The following is a 21,155-nucleotide window of genomic DNA, read 5'->3' on the forward strand; positions in this document are numbered from 1 at the left end:
ACACGTGCGAACTTGCGTATCGGGGAAACAATTCAGGTCACTTGGCTTCAAAATATACAAGTCAATCGCTGTATCTTCTGCGTTCCGGTTTTGATTTAAAGTAACACTCACATGCGGAACCACCTATGATCCACCTATAGCATAGTAAATGAATATAAACAATCCCTGCGACTTATACACGGACTGCGTTCAGTAGTTAGAGAGCAAGTGTCAAATGTACAGAAAATTTACATCGGGTAATAAAAATACGAACGCGCCAAGACCCTCTCCAAACCTACCTAGAAAAAGACAAGCACTTTGTACGTGACAATAGCTTTTATTGAGAATTGTACTGATAATATCGACTTTTTGTTGAGCTGTGAAAACGTTTTCAAATAGTGCAGGCTAGATAGGTTTGTTATTGTTTTTGATTTCTTGTTTTCTACAGACTGCTGCTGTAAAAATACCTTATTTTGCGTGAAATTATTGTATTGGAGTAATGATCTCATGCACAACCTACTCTACCTATCAAAAAGTGTACTCATCTTGTCCATTTCCCCCACCTACACCACACTCACCCAAAATTGTACGCAGGAACATTTGATTGGTGCGCCGATATCGCCACATTCACGCACAATACACGGACATGCTCAGATAAACCGAACCACTTAAAGCCTCACGACGCGGCGCTGGGGCAGTCGGAGGTGCCGCTGGCCAGCGGCAACCTAGGGTAGCAGGTAGTGATGGTCGTCATCGCCTAAGTGTCGTCGGAAGCTACTGGAGTACTGGACCTAGGACCTCACCCACAGTCGGCTCCGGTCTCCTATTTTGCAGTAAATGTTTTGTGGCGAAAGCTACATTGGCCACGAACTTGCGATTTTGCTGTCAGACTCCTGAGGAGGAGGCAGAGAGCCGTTGCTTAGCAACGGCTGCAGCTGGCGGACGCCGCGTGCTCGCCGCGCCATCTGGCATGAGGTCACACACCGCGCGCCTCGCCGCGGAGTGGCTCTTACCAGCCCTTTCCCTTACTCGCTTAACCGCTAACCATCGTATTTCGGTGGCGCTTCCTATGGGATCCACTGATACCCGCGCACACTCACTGAATAAAAAAAGAACCTGTGTCGAGGCTGGGAATCGAACCACGGCCTTTGGCGGAGACGCTACCACTCCGCCATGACGGCCCACGGTTTCATCATGAATAAAGGCGCAACTAGGGATTGCATAAGTTTCATATATTAACTCTCCGATCCAGAAGTCGCCGCGCTTTCGCAACATATATCGTGGCCTCACAGAGCTAGGCCAACAGCAAGTTTTATTCTCGTTCGCTCTCTCGCATAACTAATGCACTGCATGTTTTGCGCGCAATCGCTGCTGATAATTGTGAATGCTAGCAACCACACTTTTCTTTAACAGAAGTTCGAATGGTTTTTTGAGAATTCAAAGTTATTCAAGAATTCGATTCTACGAACCTTTTAGGTAAAGCATGCAAAGTAGTTTTGCGCTAGTATTTAAAATGGCAATGTAATCCCAGATTAAAACCGTGACAACGTTCAAGCTTCTCCTCTGCGCGACAGATTAGTGGGGGAAAACTCATGGTGACGTCATTGTTGCCAAAATTTCAGAAGCCCGCTGCCTTCGTCTACCTGCTGCCGTGCGTCTTCCTAAGCAGCCAAAAAATGCTTCACGAGCGTCACCTTCGACAGGATTTGTTTCCTTCCTTGAAACAACCATTTCTTCGTTGAAAACTTAGCGCCTCCGTGCGTGACGTCACCATTGCTGCCTCTGCCTGCTGTTGTGCACTGCAGAGAATCCTGAACGCCGAAGTTTCTTCAGTCGGCAATTACGCCACCATTCCAAATACTAGCGCAAAAATAGTCCGCGTGCTTTAGTTGCAAGTTTGAGACATTCGGCTCAATAAAACTCGTCGAATTGTGAAAAATCTGCAGATTCTCTTCAACGTGGATGCATATAAGAAGGAATATAAGGCGCCATTTTTTGAATATCCCGACTGCTATACCACTTAATAGTGTATAAAAAGCCAATAAAAAGTGTTTCCGGATGAATTGAGCACGAAAATAAACCACGCGTGATAACAAAATTTGGAGGGGCTCCTTAAGCTCCGCCTTAAGGATTGGCCCCGTCAGCGTAATGGGTTAATTCCAATACATACGGAAATTAAATCTCTACTTTACATTTATAGATCCGTGGGAGTCTTCTTACCCCTCCTGGCGCGGCGGTCCAGCCGTTAGGGGATGCGCTACTCACCTTGATAGCAGTTGCTCCCAGCGGTGGGCCATGTGTGACCCAAGTTGTTCATTCCTAGCGACCAATCATTCATTTAACAGCCACCTGCCAAGGTAGGCAGGTTGCGATGACGCCGCCAAGTGACGTGACCGAGGTGGCGCACCTGCTTCCCAGATTGTTTTCTTGAGACCATCTTCCATGACGATACCCGTTATGTTTCGCTCACAATGCTGACGCCGACTATGCTGACACCGGATTTACTGGGAACGGGGCCTATTACGCTATCGCGCCAAAAGGCATCTCGGCTCGGTTTGCTCTATTAAGGAACGTAGAAACTTGTGTTTGGGCTACCCTCTGAATGGTGGCAGTTTTTTCTAGAATTAATTCTTGTGGCTTATAGCGTTATACGACCACGCGAATTACAGGTATAAATTTAATATAAACGCTGTTGACTACGCTCTCTAGCACGGAAACTGTGCTTAACGATGCGCTTTGTTTCATTTTAAATGCTTCATAGAGGGAAGCTGCCTAATCTGCCAACCTATGTTTTATCACGCTTTTACCGCTTGAAATTTTAGAGTGGAGTTCTTAGGCGCCCGTCCCCGCGTTCCCCGTCGTAGTCAGCGTCGCCGGCGCAAGAGGCCACCTGCCAAGGCGAGTGCCGTGACAGGGGTGGCAGGCGGCGTGTGATTACCTGCGCTCAAATTTCGCAATACCGACTGAGTTGTGAGCGTATGTAATTTTTTAAAGAAAAGTTTACCACCCCACGCAATGAACATAGCCCCAAATTTTCAACCTTGCTTTGGAAAAAGAAAAGGCATTCTTTAGGCGAGTAATTACGGCGTATTTGCCTTTCAAACAAAACAAAATGATCTGTTCGACATTTGTTAGCTTAAACTTTCTTGACGACAGTGACACGTCAGAGAATATACATAAGACCAAAGCCTATATTTAGGGCAATACCTGTGTGCTCCTCACCTGTAGTGGACCATCGTTCAAACTTCAGAATCAGAGGGAGCCAAAAAATGAAAACATGCATTCTGCATATTCTGCGATAATTACCTGTTACCGGTGAACCGACCAGGATAGTGCGCCCTTCTCCGCACCCGTAGCTATTGCAGCACCGAAGGGATGCATAGTCCAGTGACTTGTCTCTGTGAGTCACTCTTACGTAGCCACTAGTTTGCGCCACAGTGCTCCCGTACTTCACGGGCACATCGCAGTTAGAGGATGGTTGCAGGTCCTCCACGGTTCATTTCGATTGAACCTTTACTGCAAATCAAAAATGAACGGCAAAGAGAATTGTTCAAACCAGAAAGTTTTAGCTTTAGGAATTCATTCTTGCCAAGAATAACACTAGAATTGGTTTCCGTCTCTTCAGAAAATGCGTTCAAAATAACGCGTGTATAGAAAGAATAAAATTATTCTTTTGACAAAGATGATTGGCAGTATTTTCATTATAATGATTTTACCAGAAATGAATGCGGCCCATGACGCAGTCTTTTACCCGCAATAATAGAATAAGACAAAAATATATACAACAGTGCCACTTCTGCGGACGCGGACCGAGAGATGTTTCTTGAGAGAACCGAGAATTCTCTTACGCAGGAGAAAAAAAATTCTTTCTTGAGAATTTTTTTTTGTGTACCATACTAGAATTTACCTGATTTTTTACTGAGTTTTTCTAATGACTTTTTTAATGTTGTTGCAGGTCACCAAGATTAATGCGCAATCATGTCTAGAGTTTTTGTTAAGTACTACTTGTTGCGCGTACTTGTGTTTTGTTTCCCGCACCGGACGACTGATTCGGAGCAGCGGCGCCACGTGAATGGATCTGGGGACCACCACCAGCTAAAGCTAGCTTTTTGAAAGGAAGCTCATAAAAATCAAATTGCGAGCTTTGTAATTTAAGGAACGAATCAAACAAGAACGGAAGTGAATAACATGAACCCGCATTTCACTCTCAGGCTTAACACATGTAACATAACACAAGGTGGCTTTGACGGGCAGGTAACTTCATCTTCAGTACAAGGCATAGAACAGCGCTAGCAAATGACAACTCTATCGTCCATTACTGTTCCTCTTCACTGCCGGCGATCGCCGGCGATCTTAATGCACTGTTGCTGGTCCTAGTGCATGACGGCCGGGATCCTCAAAGCACTGAGGAAAAGATACAGGCTTTCAAAAAACAAGTCTTGTAACAGACGGACTTGTCTCCACTTTTCTGACTTGAAGATCTGGTAGATCCTTCGGGCGTGGCCCCATGAAGGTTGCACACCACGCAAAATGCCTTGAAGCTCAGGTAAAATAACCCGATTCTTAATGCAGTAGGTAAAGATCCTGGCATGGCAAGTTGAAACTGCGATCAGATTCGTGCAAGAGACCGAGGAAAAGATACAGGCTTTCAAAAAACAAGCCGCCATCTTAACTGAGTTCATCAGGCAGCAGGCAAGGCTTGACCTTCCCAGGAGACCAAAGAAAAACACTTCTCCGTGTCAGGTCACCAAGGTGGGCAACGATAAACTTCCCTCCAATCTACTGGACACTTTGCAGCTAGGCCCAAAGTACAGCTTTCAGCCAGCAGCCTCCAGACCTCAACTCCTTGGGAGGGTACGAAATGTCGCCGCACGAGCCAGTGTACAGCACCGGGAGAGAGCATTAGGAGCCGGAGTGGACGCCGTTATCCGCTGTGTGAGTGAAAGACCTTGTAGTAATCCGCCGTTGAAGCGCGTTGTAAAAACTTAGAGACGCCGATCTTTCTGTCATTGAGGCTGGCAAAGAAGGAGGCTTTGTTGTTATACTCAACGGCCTTGTGCGAACAAAATCAGAGTAAGGTATTGAAAAGAATTTTAAACTAATCAAATTTCGTCCCAACAAGCAGAAGCAGGTTGCTTTAAAATTACTAGAGGATCTGAATTTAGAATTTGTGCGGAAGCTGGTAAACTCGCCGAAAAAAGGAGTTTTAAACGTTTTTTTTCCCTTGCAATACCCAGAAACCTGAGTTTCCCTTACGTGTTATTGTATCGAAAAAAGGGACATGGCAATCCCATGTGTCTAAATTTCTGCAACATTCCTTGAAACACCTTTCTGTGGACGACCCTTTTCTTATAAAGAACTCTGATTCAGTTTTAACTGAAATGAGGTCTGGATTAGACAAAACACTATGTGCGTTCTCCAAAAATGTAGAAAACCTGTACTACTCTGTTCCCCACGATGGCCTCTTTACGGCCATTCGTGCGAGCATAAATGATTTTGATTAACTAATGTTACAGAATGCTATTGGAATTACCAATGACCATTTTATATCTTTGCTTGAATTTTATCTGCAATCAACTGTCATTGATTTTAACCAGAAGTTTTATCTGCAAAGAACTGGAATTTGCATTGGCTCATCTATAGCCTCCATTTTAACTGACATCTTTTTAGCCTTTATTGGCCAGCGCATTTGAGCGCAGTTAAACCGGACACCTGTCAGACGGGTGTTCCGCTTTGTTGACGATTATATTAGTATTTTTGACCCGCCTACCTCTTTTAACTTTGACGAAGCTGTTGCTGATGTTCTTAACATTTTTAGAAACAATTCCCAAGGCCTTACTTTCACTTGGGGACTGCCGCAAGGGGGCAAGATCAAGTTTCTGGACGTTCAGTTTGATTTTACTGGCGTAAATCAAGTGTGTTGGGTGTATAACCCCCGCTCCAAGAAAAGTCTCATGCCGTTCAGCAGTGCCCATTCTAAACTGGTGAAACGAAGCATTGCCATGACGTGCTTACACGCCGCTCTCTCTAAATCATGTGATCACTGTGTGCAGGCTGGCTTTGACAAGCAACATCAGAGATTAAACAACGCTGGTTATCCCTGCCTTGTCATAACCGCTATTTCTGAAGCCTTGCTGCGGAAGACTAAGCTCTCTTTGAGCGGTGCTCTATCAAGCAAGCAGCGAGATAAGAGACATGTGGCGGTGATTCCGTATTTGCACAAAATAGCGCACAACATCAAGAAGATAGGGGGTCGTTATGGTGTGAAAGTGGTGTTTTCAGCACCATGTAAGATTGGCAAAATATGCTCCATGATGGAAAAACGACCCGCGAGGTGTGCTATCAAGCATAGGCAGCGTTATACGGATTGCAGGTCAAAAGCCATCTATGAGATACCACTTAAGTGTGGGCGGGTCTACATCGGGCAGACCGGCCGTTGTTTCAATGAGAGAGCGATTGAGCATAAACGTACAATAAAGAACAATGAAAGGGGAAACCTTCCTGATCACTGCAGAGATTTAAAGATTGCGGACCGGTGCTGGAAGAGGGAAAGTTTATCGGCAGAGGCAGTGAGTGAGTTGAAAGCGAAGTTATAGAAGCATTTCACGTACAGAAAGGTGGGCCCACGTGCATAAGCACTTCGTCAGTCAAACTCAGCGGGCAGGAACTCGATTTTTTAGATAGTCATGTGTAGAACTAGTCATTTAATCTTGCTATCATGTTCGTAAATTTTTCATGCCTTGCTATGTGAGTAGCAATTCTCTTTCTTTTATGCATAAATGTAATCTTTTTCTGTACATATATTTTTTTCTTGTTAGTTTGTCCTGGCTATAATAACGCACTGTTGTTGATAATGTACTGGCGTTTAAAGGTGGTGTTTTCCGCAATAAACTCAGTTTGTAGTAGCAGCTCTTTCTGTCTCTGCGTCTTCCTGTGTTCGTTCCCTTGCGCCATTCAACTTTATGTATGGGCAGGTATTAGGGACCTAGATCCACAATTTTCTATTTTGATCATTTAGGTGGTCATTGCGTTAACTTCCTGAGCGCTTTTTTTTTATAAGAGATCACCATTGCTAAGCTTGGTCTACGCTACATACGGGCCATATGTTCGCTTCTTCATATCACATCTCAATTTTATAGGTATAGTGGGAGTGCATTACAATGCACTCGACCTGATCGTAAGTTTTATACACACTTAAAACTCACTATGTCTTGCTCCAAGCATAGTGCGAATGAAAACCTGTTTAGAAGGGCGTGTAGTCTGGGTAGTTGCTGATGCGTCATGCAAAGGGATTAGCGTGAAAAACAAAGACAGAGGGCAGCGGAGGAGACACATAAGACAATTACCGTCCGATATGTGTCTGTAATGGTCTCATATGCCTCCTCCGTTGTCCTTTGTTTTAAATTTCTCGCTAATTTCTTTTAAATAATGAAAACAAACTTTATTTAAATTTGGTATCCTGGCGATCAGAACCACGATGCACACAAGAAAACTTGGCAAAGGGATATAAATAATATGAGAGATAGAGATAATATAGTTGAAGGAAAGGCAGGGAGGTTAATAAGTATGTATAGTGGTTGGCTACCAAGCACGAGGGAAAGAGCAGAGGGGCATAAAAAGAAAAAACAAGACAAATGCGGTCTGCAGCTAGAACACCACGCTGAGATACGAGCGCTGATAGTCAGGACTCAGGAGTAAAGGCCTGCACACCTAGAGGGCTCTCCAGCTCTGCGACCTCAGTACGACACAGCGTCCGTCTTTCACCGCCAAACAAAGAGCAGTCACATGGCAAGCAGACTATTCAATGCCAAGCAAGACTGTTTGGCATTGCAGCTAATAATGGCGATTGTAAAGTAAGACAACCTGAATTCTCGAAACGATGAGACTGTGGATGCCAATGTAGCCGCTACTAGATTGCTGCAAGGGCCGGAATGATCGCGCCCAGAACCTGCAGTGGATTTCGTGCAGCTGGCATGTGCAATCTAGAAACCATAACACTCATGGTGTTCACAAGTGTCTTCATGATGACAATAACTTGCCTGTATTCGACGTGGACTGATTCCCGGTATAGTGCCCGACCATCAATAGGGTCAGGGGAATGGGTGCGTGGAGTCTGCTCCGTTATTGGAGGTTTGCAGTGCTTTGGTAGTGGTGGCGAAGTACCTTGTGGGCCGAGGCATTTGAAAAGGCTGGGGACAAGCTTGGCTGCACCGCACCGGCTTGGTCACTGCAACAACCGTCCCTGCTTCGTCAGTCATATGAATCTAGTCCTTTAGAGTGGCATGTGAATGGGATAAGTAAGTGGCAGAAATATATCGACCATTCATTCCAATGACCACTCGACTCTGAGAAGATCTTCGACGAGAGTGAGGACGTCGTTGCACCTTAGCGGCGCCCTCTCTTTGCGTGGAATTGTCTCTTGTCATTTGTTTAAGTATAGCAAATTTCCTTTTCAGGCGAGAACAGTCTTTTGAGGCTGCGTCATGAGGTCCATGGAAGGTCGCGCACTTCAGGACAGTTGCCAAGCAGGCATCGCACTGTGCGGCTAAGAGAACCGTGGGCACAAGATGGAGAAATTGCAATCCTTACTCACGAGCCCACTCCTCATGATTTTCGGCTCTGGAGAGGCTTCCCATTAAGCACGTTGCAATGCAATTAGCTTGGAAAAGGAGCTTGATGCACTTTGTCCTCCCAAAGCGCCGAGATTGCAGTATTGCTTCACCTTCGGTAGCTGGTCGGATCAAAATGGGCAGTTCGGAGTCACAGATGGCCACGTCGACATCGTAAATAACACCTGCCGCAGTGCCGCTGCCCTCAAGGACATGGGAATGAACACTGATGCTGTCAAGCATTTTGATGTTGCTCAGTCTTTCAAGCACGTTCCGCTGCGTGACACTGATGGCGACGACATTCCTGTAGCGATTCACCCTAACGTCTTTAATCGCTCCTCTAGGAACACATGCGGGGATTTCCTGTTGTTGTGGTTGAGAATATTGGTAGGTGTCTCTCGCACAAACAGTATACAGTATGTGCTGGTCCTGCTCGCTCTGTGGTGATTGTGGAGGTACTCGACGACGACGAGTCCTCACGTCTGCGCAGTCTTCGTTTTGCCTTCTTGCTCAGCATTCTGATGAAGCCGTCGTCAGTAAAGATCTCATCGCAACCGGTCGAGTAGAGCACGCTGCCCTGGATGCTTGCGTCGCTCAGGTGATAGACATTTCCTGTGTGCGGTGGCAGCTGACCCTCAGGGCTCCACAGAAATTCCAATAGCGTCCACTTCCATTACCATCCCCAAAAAGGAAACAGCGCTTCCATGGTTATGTCTCAAACTAGGAAAAACTGAACAGGTGAAGGGACAGGTCTGCACGCACAAAACAACATAAGGCAACGTCTCTTTGCAATGCTTTCTTCGTTCTCGTACCGACTTAAGCAGAAATGTAGCTTCTTTATCACTTTGGCATTCCTTAGTGCTACGCCCTGGCATTTTTTCACTTCATTGATAATTCCTTGTTCCCTGTCGCCTTTTGTGAAGCACACCTTTAGTATTATGCAATAATTTCCAGTAGTACCTGGAAATGGGGTCCTTTGCCTGCATCGCTCCCGTAAGGAACTCGCCATTGTTGCGTCTGCGAGGGACGACTGCCAGCGAACACATACTGCTTATTCAGCTCCACAGTGTCACTTGTGATGCTTATGACTGTGCTACTGTAGGCTTGCACCACTGCTCGAAGCCGCTGTCGCCACCTGTCCGGCAAACATCGGACAACACGCTGACCTTGAGTTACGCTACTGCGGCACTTTCTTGAATTCATGACCTCTCAGGCATCTTAGTTTATTCCTTACAGCAGGATAATAGTCAGCCTTATATACATTGTGCTTATCTCCAACAAAGTTACCACCGTGTACAGATGCCAAGAGATGCCCTTCGGTAATGTAATGAAGGAACACGCCAATGTTTATAACGCTGAGTTTAAAACAAATCCCAGCGGCACCGAGCTGCGGTCCTGGTACATACAATTCGTTGTCTGTTACCTAGCCTTACAAGATCACAGGTTTTGAACTAGCAGAATTAGAACTAATATCACGCAAGATCAAATAACCTTTAGTCATTTTGACGTGGTATCTTGAAACGAGAAAAACTGCAAATTATTTTTGGAGCCTTATGCGCTACTGTCACTCAGATAGAAAAGGTAACTGGTGCAAAAGGGCTGCCTCTTCTACATCGGATACGTTTTTAATACTACAGCATTACGCCCGCATAGAAGGCGAACTTCCAATTTATTTTTTTGACCAGCACACTTGCGAATAACGATTGCAGTCAAACTGCGCTTCGTCTCTTGTTAAGGCTGCCAGTGTGTCACACGTGATAGGAAGTTGGAAATAGAAGCATGAACTAAAGAAGTTTGGAGAAGACGACGAGGATGACGATAAGCATGACGTGTATTAATCCAATAAGAGAAGAAGAAAGGGAATTTTAATGAAAGAAAGGCGGAGAGGTCGGCCGGTGGTAACAGGGCCCTGGCCTGCTACTCCACACAGGGGAAAGGGAAGAGGAGGAAAAGGAAAGTGTGAATGAAGGCTGATGATGGCATAATACAATGAGTTTCACGGGTGATGTCTATGCACACACACACACACACACACACACACACACACACACACACACACACACACACACACACACACACACACACACACACACACACACACACACACACACACACACACACACACACACACACACACACACACACACACACACACACACACACACACACACACACACACACACACACACACACACACACACACACACACACACACACACACACACACACACACACACACACACACACACACACACACACACACACACACACACACACACACACACACACACACACACACACACACACACACACACACACACACACACACACACACACACACACACACACACACACACACACACACACACACACACACACACACACACACACACACACACACACACACACACACACACACACACACACACACACACACACACACACACACACACACACACACACACACACACACACAGCACTGGCTGGCGACTCGCATCGCGGTTACTGGACACACATAAAACTCAAAACTGGTGTCTGCAACACAACACCGACACATGTCATTAACCATGTAGGTTGTGCACAGGCGGTCACAAACGAGTATCCAGGCCTGTTTCACACAAAAAGTTGAGCAGGGCTTTTGTCACACGCCACCAATCAGAACGTCTCGTTCTTGCGCCCAGAAGAGTTTCCTCAGAGAGAGGGCGAGAGTCCAGGTTTTTCACGGTCGCCTCCAATGTTGTTCTTTCAGAAGTATACTTCGGGCACGCGCAAAGAAGGTGTCCAATAGTCTCTGGTGTGTTGCACTGTGCGCAATTTGGGTTTCGATGCCGATCTTGTGAAGATAGTGTTTGGTGTAGGCAACGCCAAGCCGTAGCCGGTGGAGTAAAGTCCCATGACGTCGCACCACCACAGATGGGAAATGTAATCGTGAGCCAGCGTCAAGCTTACACACGCGGTCCTGTTGATGACTCGGATCATGCCAGTGCGACTGCATTGCCGCCTGCATTAAATGCGCCAACAAGGCTCCAATGTCTGATCCAATAAAATACATGAAGAAGAATAATTCGGTGAGGTGGGAAGTGATGATTGGTGGAAAAGAGGTGACGATGATGATTACGACAAGGATGACGTGTACCAACGCCAAGGTATTAAAAGCTCGAGGGACAGCGTGGCACAGGAGAGAATAAAAGAGAAGCGGAGGTTCCGACTGGTCAGGAACACCTCGGCTGGAAGATATCAACGCCGGCTACTGCTCCGGTGATCTAGAGTTCTACGGCGTCGCACCGTGGATTTCCTGCCGTTCCTGAGCCCGTTCCAGGGAGTCAACGGCTGACGCAACCACCTGCTACGGCCAGGGATGCCTCCAGCGCTGTTGACACCCATCCTGGTGGTGCCCCCAACGCCAATATCACCAGCACATCGCCACGGGCAGTTGGACCGGGAGCTCGTACGACGCGCCAACGACGTCGCCAGCGACTCCAGCCTGAGCACTTCGAACTCCACCTCGACGCCGGCTAGCTGGATGCCACTGACTGGACCCATGCAAGGCTTCATCAGAACCAAACCGTGAGCATAGACGCCGAATGCTAGTAGACCGGGTGTTCCCGGGTCGTGTGCATTTGTAGTCTGTTTTGTGTGCTAGTGCTTGTGTCGCGTTGGATGTAATAAATGTGCGTGTGTGTGGGTACCCATGCCGCCTAGTCCATTATTTCGGCCCGAGTGTTCTCCGGGGATCCGCGACACAGTGTGCGCCTGCCGGTCAGCCATAAATCTTCCAAAATATCAACATATCTCTTCTCCCCATAATCATGAACTATGCTACATATAAGGCAGCGCATCGCTGAAATTGCTTTTTGGTCATTCGAGGCGCTAAGGGTAGCGCCTGTGGTTTTATTCAGACTTATCAGACTCCTTTTTTTTATCCAACGCGAAAATACCTTTTTAATTTCCGTATGAAATGAAAGTATGGCCTACTTTCGGGTATTTATGTCTTCTGTAGTTAACCACTGCAAGTGCTCTTTTTTCTAGCTTTTGGCTCCAATAAGCATTTCTTTGCTCGGTCACTTATTTCAGCCGTCGTCCTTAATATGTGCCTAGTTTTTATTAAGGAATTTTTCTACTCTTATCATGCTGAAAGCGGCTGCATATTTCCAAGGCAAGGAATTTTGCAAGTACTCTCTACAATCATAGGACCGCGCCACCCTAAGGTGCACAAGGATGTCTTAAGAATACCGCAACACTTCAACGCTCACTGTTAAACATTTTTTTTGGATTGATATGGATTGATGTATCACATTGTTATCTATTTATTTGGTTGCCTAAAACTTCCTGCATTTAACATGCGATTGCCTCTTCAGAGATGCGACGGTAGGACTAACTGTAACAGACTAGGAGACCAGGCTCATCGTACGGGTGGTAATGACGAAGAACTGGAGGGAATCCTTAAGCTCTATCTTAAGGGTATGACGCGGTAGGGCAATTGGTTAATTCTCTGTTTGTAGAAGGTCACTCTACTTTACAGCAGTGGATCCCTGGGAATACTCATACCCCTTCTGGTGCAGTGGTGCATCCTTTAGGCGATGCGCCACTGCGCTTCGATGTTAAGTGCTCCCAGTGGTGGGTTTTGTGCGACTCAGGTTGCTCTTCCCGAGCGACCAATTCTTAATGTAACTGCCACCTGCCAAGGTGGGCAGTTTTATCACTGTCCGGTGGCGCCTCAAGGTTGCCAACGGACCCAACTGCCTACTAGGTTGCTCTCGGGCACCACCTGCCAGAGCCATTCCCGTGGTTATTCGCTCAAAGCGCCAACACCCACACCGGATGTTTCAGTGAAAGGGGCCTATAATGCTTTGGCGTTAAGAATAAATATTATGTGGAGGTGTTTTTAATGCGCAAGTAGATTATGGTAGGACTAGAGGTGACCTCAATGCCAAGTGGGTAATTTGCATCTAACCACAATCCTCAGTCATGGAGAACTCCAGCCTGATATTCAGTTTGCATTCTCCCGCCTTAAGCACACGCACATAGTAGCGTTAAAAGAAGACATAGGAAGGAAAGAGCCGCGTGAGTAAGGTTTTCAGTGCCTTCACATACAGTGGATACATGCCTCCATTCAATGAAGTTTGTTCCCGAATCGGGATTTCATAACTCCAGTAAATATTTTTCGTCGTTGAATGCTTTTAGGATGTCATGGAAATCTTCAGCCCAAAATATTTTTCTGCGCGCCGAAAAACCTTGGGACAACTCAGCCGTTTACGCTTATAGTTTTCTTGTTTTCTATGGTAAAGCTTTCAAAATGAATTTTCCGAAGCCATCATTTTTTCGTTTGTTCTAAGTCGACGATATACACAGATCGCGGCGCTCGGCCTAAAATTAATATTTTTTTTGTTTCTTTTTGGAAGCGTTCCGCAAAACTCATCGCTCACAGTGTCGCTCTTCTCGTTATTTAATATTCTAAACAAAAGAAATCATGAATTTTCGCAATAAAGTTACTCTGAAGGCTTTAAATACTGCCCGCAGGGTTCTTGTAAAAAAATGTTCGAGCTGGAAGCGAATAAGGATGCACGTAAGCTGATTTACTCCGTCCACGGTTTTGATTGTGGAGCTCAAGTTTGGCGAAAACGTTATTCAATAATGCCGCACATCAAACAGAGCAAAAACCCGAGTGCGCTCATTTACTTACCTTTACAGAGTTCGACGTCAGGAAAAAGCCAAATCATGAGCATATCACTCCGTATCCTACGGAGATGCTCAGTTCCGTAGGGCGTTTTGCAAAGGTCGTATTTTGTGTATATTGTCCAAAGCTACGACAGCGGGTACTAGAGACAAGGAGTGCATCATAGCGCTTGGTCAATAACCATTCGCACTTGTCAGTGTATTGGTCGTGTTTTGCTGCAATGGTACCAGTTTCCTTCGCATTTTTTTTCTCCAGCTAGCTCTTTATGCCACAGAGAGTTAGTCATATGCTCTGTTCGTATCTGTACAAGCGTTTTCTTGCTCTCAGCGAAGTACTTTATGGACGTTTTTCCTCTTCAGCCAGTAATACATTTCGTAATTACTAATGTTATGACTTGTTTTTATAAATCTATCTTACGGCTACATTCACACACGAGAAAAAAAACATTTTTGCGTATCTCTAAGGTTTTTAGAAACAATCGTAGTCAGAAATATAAATACACAAAACTCACTAGACGATTACGACATTCCGCATGCGACCTTTCAGTCCAGCTCACGAGGTATCGGCAACGGCCACAAGGCGCAGGTTCCTCGTTTTGCTGACAGGCAAGGACGTTCTCGGCGCAGCCGCCAAAGAGGGAGCACTTGTACCGTCCGCCTCGCTTATTCCTCATAGCGAGCATGTAGAGAGCGGACGCAAGAGGGAACAGTACCGCACGTCTTCCAGACTACGAGACCAGGCTTACTCTAATGAGCTCGCGAATCACTGAGCAGCCGCTTTTCATCACGCGGCTCTTGTCTCGACGTCATAGCCTATTTATTACTGACCAGCCGACAGCCGCGGTTCCAACGCAGCGATGGACTCAAAATTACTGTGCTGCAACCTGAGTAATTCACAATGTCAGATTTGAGCAGTTAATGTGGCCGTAGGTGCCCTTTCAAGTCCTGTCGGTGCACATTGGTACGGTTGGCCATTTATTTTCGCCGCTCCTCTTCTATAGATGCCAAAGCATATCCTCATTGACCAATGAGAACCGTGCGCCAAATTGCATAGTGAACAATGGCCGCCGTGATTTCTATCTTAGTTAAGCTCATTAATGCATCACTTCAGCCAAAAATGAAGTGTACCCTTATCTAAATATCTCGTATATATGTGTCACATGTGTCTAGTTCATACTAGATTATAGAATATATGTCATACGTGCCCACATTTGCGATAAGTGCCCATATGTCATATTTGTCATACGTGTCTGGTACCTTAATCTTTTGGGACAGAGAAACGGTGGGCTGTAATTGAAAAGATAGGAACGATGAAGTAGCTGCCATACAATTTAGGAAACTAAAAAAGTACTCACGTACCATGCACAACTGGATTCGAGCCGACATTCTCTACATTCGCAGCGCAAAACACTAACCACTCCTCCACAACTGCCACTTTTTTTTCTGTATTACAATGAAATAGTGCCTAAAGAAAAGTATGTGGCAAATGTGGAGGATGTGGAGGCTGTGGTGTAAGCATCCCCCATAACTGTCACATAACAGTCTTGCGTAATTTTTGTATGACAAAACTCATGCTGTCATTTCCATTACTTAGAAACTGGAGTGTAAGATGTGAGGTGACGTGGTTATTCGCCTGGTTTAAAGAACGGAACTAGAGAACTGGTCTTTCACTTATATTGTGAATCTTGATGTGCACTGCGATAAGAAACAATAATTGGTTTTTGGTGAAAGGAAATGGCGCAGTATCTGTCTCATATATCGTTGGACACCTGAACCGCACAGTAAGAGAAGGGATAAAGGAGGGAGTGAAAGAAGAAGTGAAGAAAGAGGTGCCGTAGTGGAGGGCCCCGGAATAATTTCGACCACCTTGGGATCTTTAACGTGCACTGACATCGCTCAGCACACGGGCGCCTTAGCTTTTTGCCTCCATAAAAACGCACCCGCCGCGGTCGCGTTCGAACCCGGGAACTCCGGATCAGTAGCCGAGCGCCCTAACCACTGAGCCACCGCGGCGGGGTGCGATAAGCATTGAAACATATTTTTCGCACTCACAAAAATATTTTGCCACACCAGGAGCTCTGCCAAGGAAATACGCCAGTTATTCGTTCCGTAGCTTTACAGCGGCGCAACATAGCAGGTAATGCCATATTTACCTGCCAACTAAACGTGTATCGAAGCACATTGAAAACGCCGAACGATATAGAGCTTAGGTAACCGGTGTTCAAAGCAAGATAGAGGGTGAAAACAGAGAAAAAAGGAGAAAATTGTGTGAAACAGGCCAACCATATTTTTTTTATTTTTCATGCTCCGGTTCGCATTCCCTATTTGGTTTTTGGTCGCTACATTTCAACGCGGTTCACGAAACGCGCGCGGCTGTACAAGAGGAGCTCATGAACGGCAATATTTCCAGGAGGTAGACGTAGGCTGATACGATGCACATCGGAGTTCCTGTCTGCACACGAGTGCCACGTACGTGTGTTCACCCGCGACATGTTCACCCGAAACATTCGCAACGCGTATGAACTCGTAGGGTCCATTTGAGTTCATACCAAACACATCTCTGACACATGAACTCGTATGAAGCATATGTTCACATAAGAAGCACGTTTCTCCGGACATGCATCTCCTATGACTTCTTACGATACACATTTGTGACACATATGACCTCGTATGAAGTATATGTGTTTTTATGCGCCACATATCATGAAAAATATAACTCATATGCTGCCCATTGAGGTCATACGACACATATTTGTGCCACGTTTAGATCATAACACATATGAATTCATACCAGGCATATATGAAATGATCAAGGATTTTTCGATAGAGATATAAGTACTTTTCCAGTAAGCAGTTCTGTATCTTAGGCTCTGTATACAATGAGTTGCCGTCGATTCAACAACAACCCCCTACGTCCCACCACACCTCTCTCGATTTTCCATTCTCCTCCAGTTTCCTCTTTCCGCTCTTACGTCTACAAGGGGCATTAATTTCTTTTCTGTGTAAAAATGAATGTCTTACAGGTCATATATGAATGTCATGAATCACGCCTTTACCGCAGCGTTTTTTTCTTTTTATTTTGGTCTCTGCGTCTGCGCCCCACAGCGTCTTTAATTACGGCCTCTTGGGCTGCGCAGAAATCTTGGCATTTTCGCACCGTGGCTCTCAGTTCAGCCTACCACGCTGACACAATTACCTCACCAGCTCGGTGTTTCCACAAAGGATATCCATATGCTCGCGTTGCCCTCCGAGAAGAAAATAAACGAAGTTGCACAGTAAAGCTTGCCACCGAATTTACTGCTTAGAAAGTAGTAACATACAAACAGCCTTTTTTGTCCTGTGGAAAAATCTCTTAGGGCAAGACGGGGAGGGGAATAAATGGACGATTAAAAGTGGACCAAAACTCACTAAGCGAAAAAAAGATTGTGCCGAATAACAGCAACCAGATCTGCAGGAAAACGCTTTAGGCGTATTGCATCATCAAGACAGTGCACAGAGTGTGCGCAAACCTTCCGTAGCTCTGCAATCAACAGAGATAACGTATAAAGAAAAGAGCCTATCGCTTGCAAAGATACTATTCGCGTCGTTTGTGATCGGTTTTTTGTTCAACTTCTTTGAGCGCTTTTTTCTGGATATATGAAATGTTTTCTACTAAACCGTCAGTTGTCAGCGCTCGTGTCGGCTGCTCTAAGTGGCCTTCGTTTTTATAGCGCTATAAGCGCAAGATTTATTTCACCAACAAGCCCAATACACAATATTGTCCCTCACAGCCTGAGTCTCTTTGGGACGTTAAGCTCCATACAATCCAAACGCACTAATGTGGAGGTAGTACAGTTTTTAGCGTTGGCACCGAGATCAAATTTAAAGCAGGACGTGTTGTATACCTTTAAACTGATTCAATCGATATCACCATCAGTGGTATTTTCCTTCTGGTTTGCACACATTAGTGTATTCTGAGAAAAATACCGCTATATTCTGTCCGATTAACAAATAGAGCAGTGGTGTTGTCGAAATGAGCAGTACAACAAATTACTCTGTCTAAACTTATCAGTAGAGTGCGGTGCACAAAAAGAGTGAAATTATTGTTGATCGATAAGTGGCCTGGGGTAAACAGGCATCTTTAGCGCACAATAGAAGTTCGGAACACTTATTTTCTTCAACACTTTCCTCCACTGGGTCCCCTCCTTTTGATAGTTTACTTACCTCAAGGTAATCTACGCTGCTGTTCGTGCACCTCCAGTAGATGAAGCATGTGCTGACATCGTCTTGAATGTTGAGTCCCTTTTCGATATAAACCTGCGGAACTGCAGTGAGAATGTCGCAATACCGTTTTGTAGAACATTTGTCTGTTGGCCTTCGCTTACATCGTCACGTTGTTAAAAATCCAGACTTGCCAGTTTACCGAATCAGGCAAACTTCACAATTGTTCAAAACAAAAAAAACACGGCATTTGTGGTTCAGAATTCTGCAATGAGTTCTGTTTGATAGCGCTCGATGGCTTGTGTGGGTGTGTATGGCCATCAGCTGTACCAATTGCTGTGCTTGAACGTAAACTTAAATAGCCACTTGTATACCATCTTCTGCTGCCAACAGCGACATACCGGTTCTAAAATTTTGATGCAAACAAAATTATCTCGGAGGACTAAACGATAATCGTTGTGAGTTAGAAAGAATAACTTCCGCACCCATCAGTCAACATATATCAAAACGAAAAGATCATGCTGCAATGAAGGGGTGCGACACTCCTGCTTTCAAGCTCGCACTTCGGTGGCGTTGGCTAGAGTGCAGTGAAGACTGATCAGCATAACTTGTGCCCCGTCCATGTTTTCAGGAGAAAGCTTAAGCTTTTCTGAATCATTCCAAATCAACAGGTGAAAATGGGCTAAGTAAAGTTTTCAGCTTTGCTTTGCACCGCAGACGCATCATATATTACTTCAAATTCCGGCAGTGTTTTTTTGAATCTGCTTTATTCTTTCTGGCACCGAATTATTTAAATGTTCACAGAAAAAAACTGCTTTCACCCACGGCATGTTGCAAGTGAACGCGCAGTATACTCACGGTTAGACCACGTCTTGACTGACGATGTTGCTTCTCGCCCTAACACTTCCTTTCCAGCCGTGTCAATAAAAACTGCCTGTACTTCAATCCTTACTGTGCTGTCAGGTTTAAGCCCTGTTAGGTTCACTTTCCTTTCATTGGTGTAAACCAAGACACATCCGGCTACGTTTATCGGGCAGTACCACAACCGGAAGCCGTTGAAGAGGCGTACATCACTTTGAGGAAACAGCCAGGCCAACTTGAAAGAACTTGTGGCCGTGGCTTCGGCGCGGCTGATCGACGGTTTCGGGATTACTGAAAAGAAGATATGAGTTGAGTTAGGAATAGAATAACGGCAGACTGGGTGAGTTGGTAAAAATTCATGACAGTTGAACAGCGCAAACGAACAAGAGGCAGTAGGATAAATTCCAAACCTGCCGCTCAGTTCTCCCTTCTCCTACTCTGTCCTGTTCGTTAGAGCTCTTGAACTATCAATAATTGTAAGGAACAGAAGCAATGCGGCCCCCATTCTCGAGCAAATCGTCAAAAAACTGGAAGTTTTAACTTGCTGAAGTGTGGCTCACAAATCGTAGCTTATCAACTCATCGAACAACAGCCTGGGTCAGCCGAGGTGGCTCATTGGCTTTGACATTCACCATCTGATAATAAAGCTGTAGGCTCTATCTTGGCTGCTGCGGCCGTATTTCGATAGAGGCGAAATACAAATACGACAATGTGCTGATTGAAAATCTAATCTGGAGCCTTCCGCTGCGGCCTCTCACATAGCCCATGTGCCCCTTCGGGGCGTTTAATCCACAATAGGCTATTTTACTTAAAGGTGGGGAGAAAATTAGCTTCTTCTGCGGCCTAGTTGCGGCGGGACTACAAGAAAGTTTTGCGGAAGCGCATACACGACGTAAGCGAGTACAGGGTGTTGCTTTCTTGCCGCTTCGCTTGTGCCTTTCCTTGAAAGGTCCATAAAACTCGTCAAATATTCTTCAGACCTAGCTTTCTGCAAGTATCACCTTGTATTTTCCCGCACTGGATACTCTTTAGAGTTCTATTACAGCTCAGTTCTAAGTTGTGACATTTGCGTCAGATCGGATCGTAAACAAAATGCAGGAAGTGTTGTCGACCTAAACGAGAGATTATTTTAAGATCTGGCTTATACAGCTTGCTATGGTCCACAATGCTTTTCTTGAACTATCAGTATTGATTTCATTATTAAATTTCCTTCCAACTTTTCATTATTGTATAGCTGAATACATAACGAAGCCTGTATACGTAGCAAATAATTATGTGGAGCCGTAAGATCTTACGTTTGAAACTTTTAATTGAACCATCTGTATCTAAGTTGTCGGCGCCGTGAGTCAACAAAATGAGTCGGTAAATAAATACTTCAAATGGTCAGGACCACAGTTGTGGGTTGAAATAGCATAGACACCAAATTTCCGGTTCGTGTTAGCGTAATACATTAGTACAGATGGATCACAATCATGTGTTTGCTTACGGCCGGTAAATAGATAATTTAAAATTGAAATCCTTCGTTATCCTATTTCGGTTTTAAAAGCCGAACGATGGTTATGACATCTAAGGCTCATATAGCTCGAGCGAGGCAATAAAAACTGCGCGTTAATAGTTCCGTCGTCTCTCCAGTTGACTTCAATGCTAAAACCAGCGTGCCTCAAAAGCTTCAATGAGAATTATTACAAAAGCAGGAATGATACTGCAGTTTGTTTATTCCTCATGCAACCTTTACGGATCTTTGATGTCGCAGTGCTCTTTAAACCGAAGCCACATGAGAGAAATATTCGACTACAAATTATTTAGCAGTCGCAAGCGAATACCAAAGGC

General features: G+C 45.2%; 1 protein-coding gene across 1 annotated transcript in view; it reads right to left on the reverse strand.

Annotated features, from left to right (window-relative positions):
- Window positions 1–3,294: 3,294 nt before the first annotated feature.
- The window catches only part of LOC144095561 (uncharacterized), a 56,839-nt gene continuing 38,978 nt past the window's right edge, over window positions 3,295–21,155 (reverse strand). Inside the window, exons 10-12 of the mRNA XM_077629252.1 lie at window positions 19,323–19,616; window positions 18,468–18,568; window positions 3,295–3,495 (exon numbers count right to left, since the gene is read on the reverse strand). Coding sequence (XP_077485378.1) covers window positions 3,493–3,495; window positions 18,468–18,568; window positions 19,323–19,616 — 398 coding nt within the window. The 3' untranslated portion in view covers window positions 3,295–3,492. The remainder of the gene's footprint in view (window positions 3,496–18,467; window positions 18,569–19,322; window positions 19,617–21,155) is intronic.

This window comes from Amblyomma americanum, chromosome 6 (genome assembly GCF_052857255.1).
Source record: "Amblyomma americanum isolate KBUSLIRL-KWMA chromosome 6, ASM5285725v1, whole genome shotgun sequence".
NCBI classification, from domain to species: domain Eukaryota; kingdom Metazoa; phylum Arthropoda; class Arachnida; order Ixodida; family Ixodidae; genus Amblyomma; species Amblyomma americanum.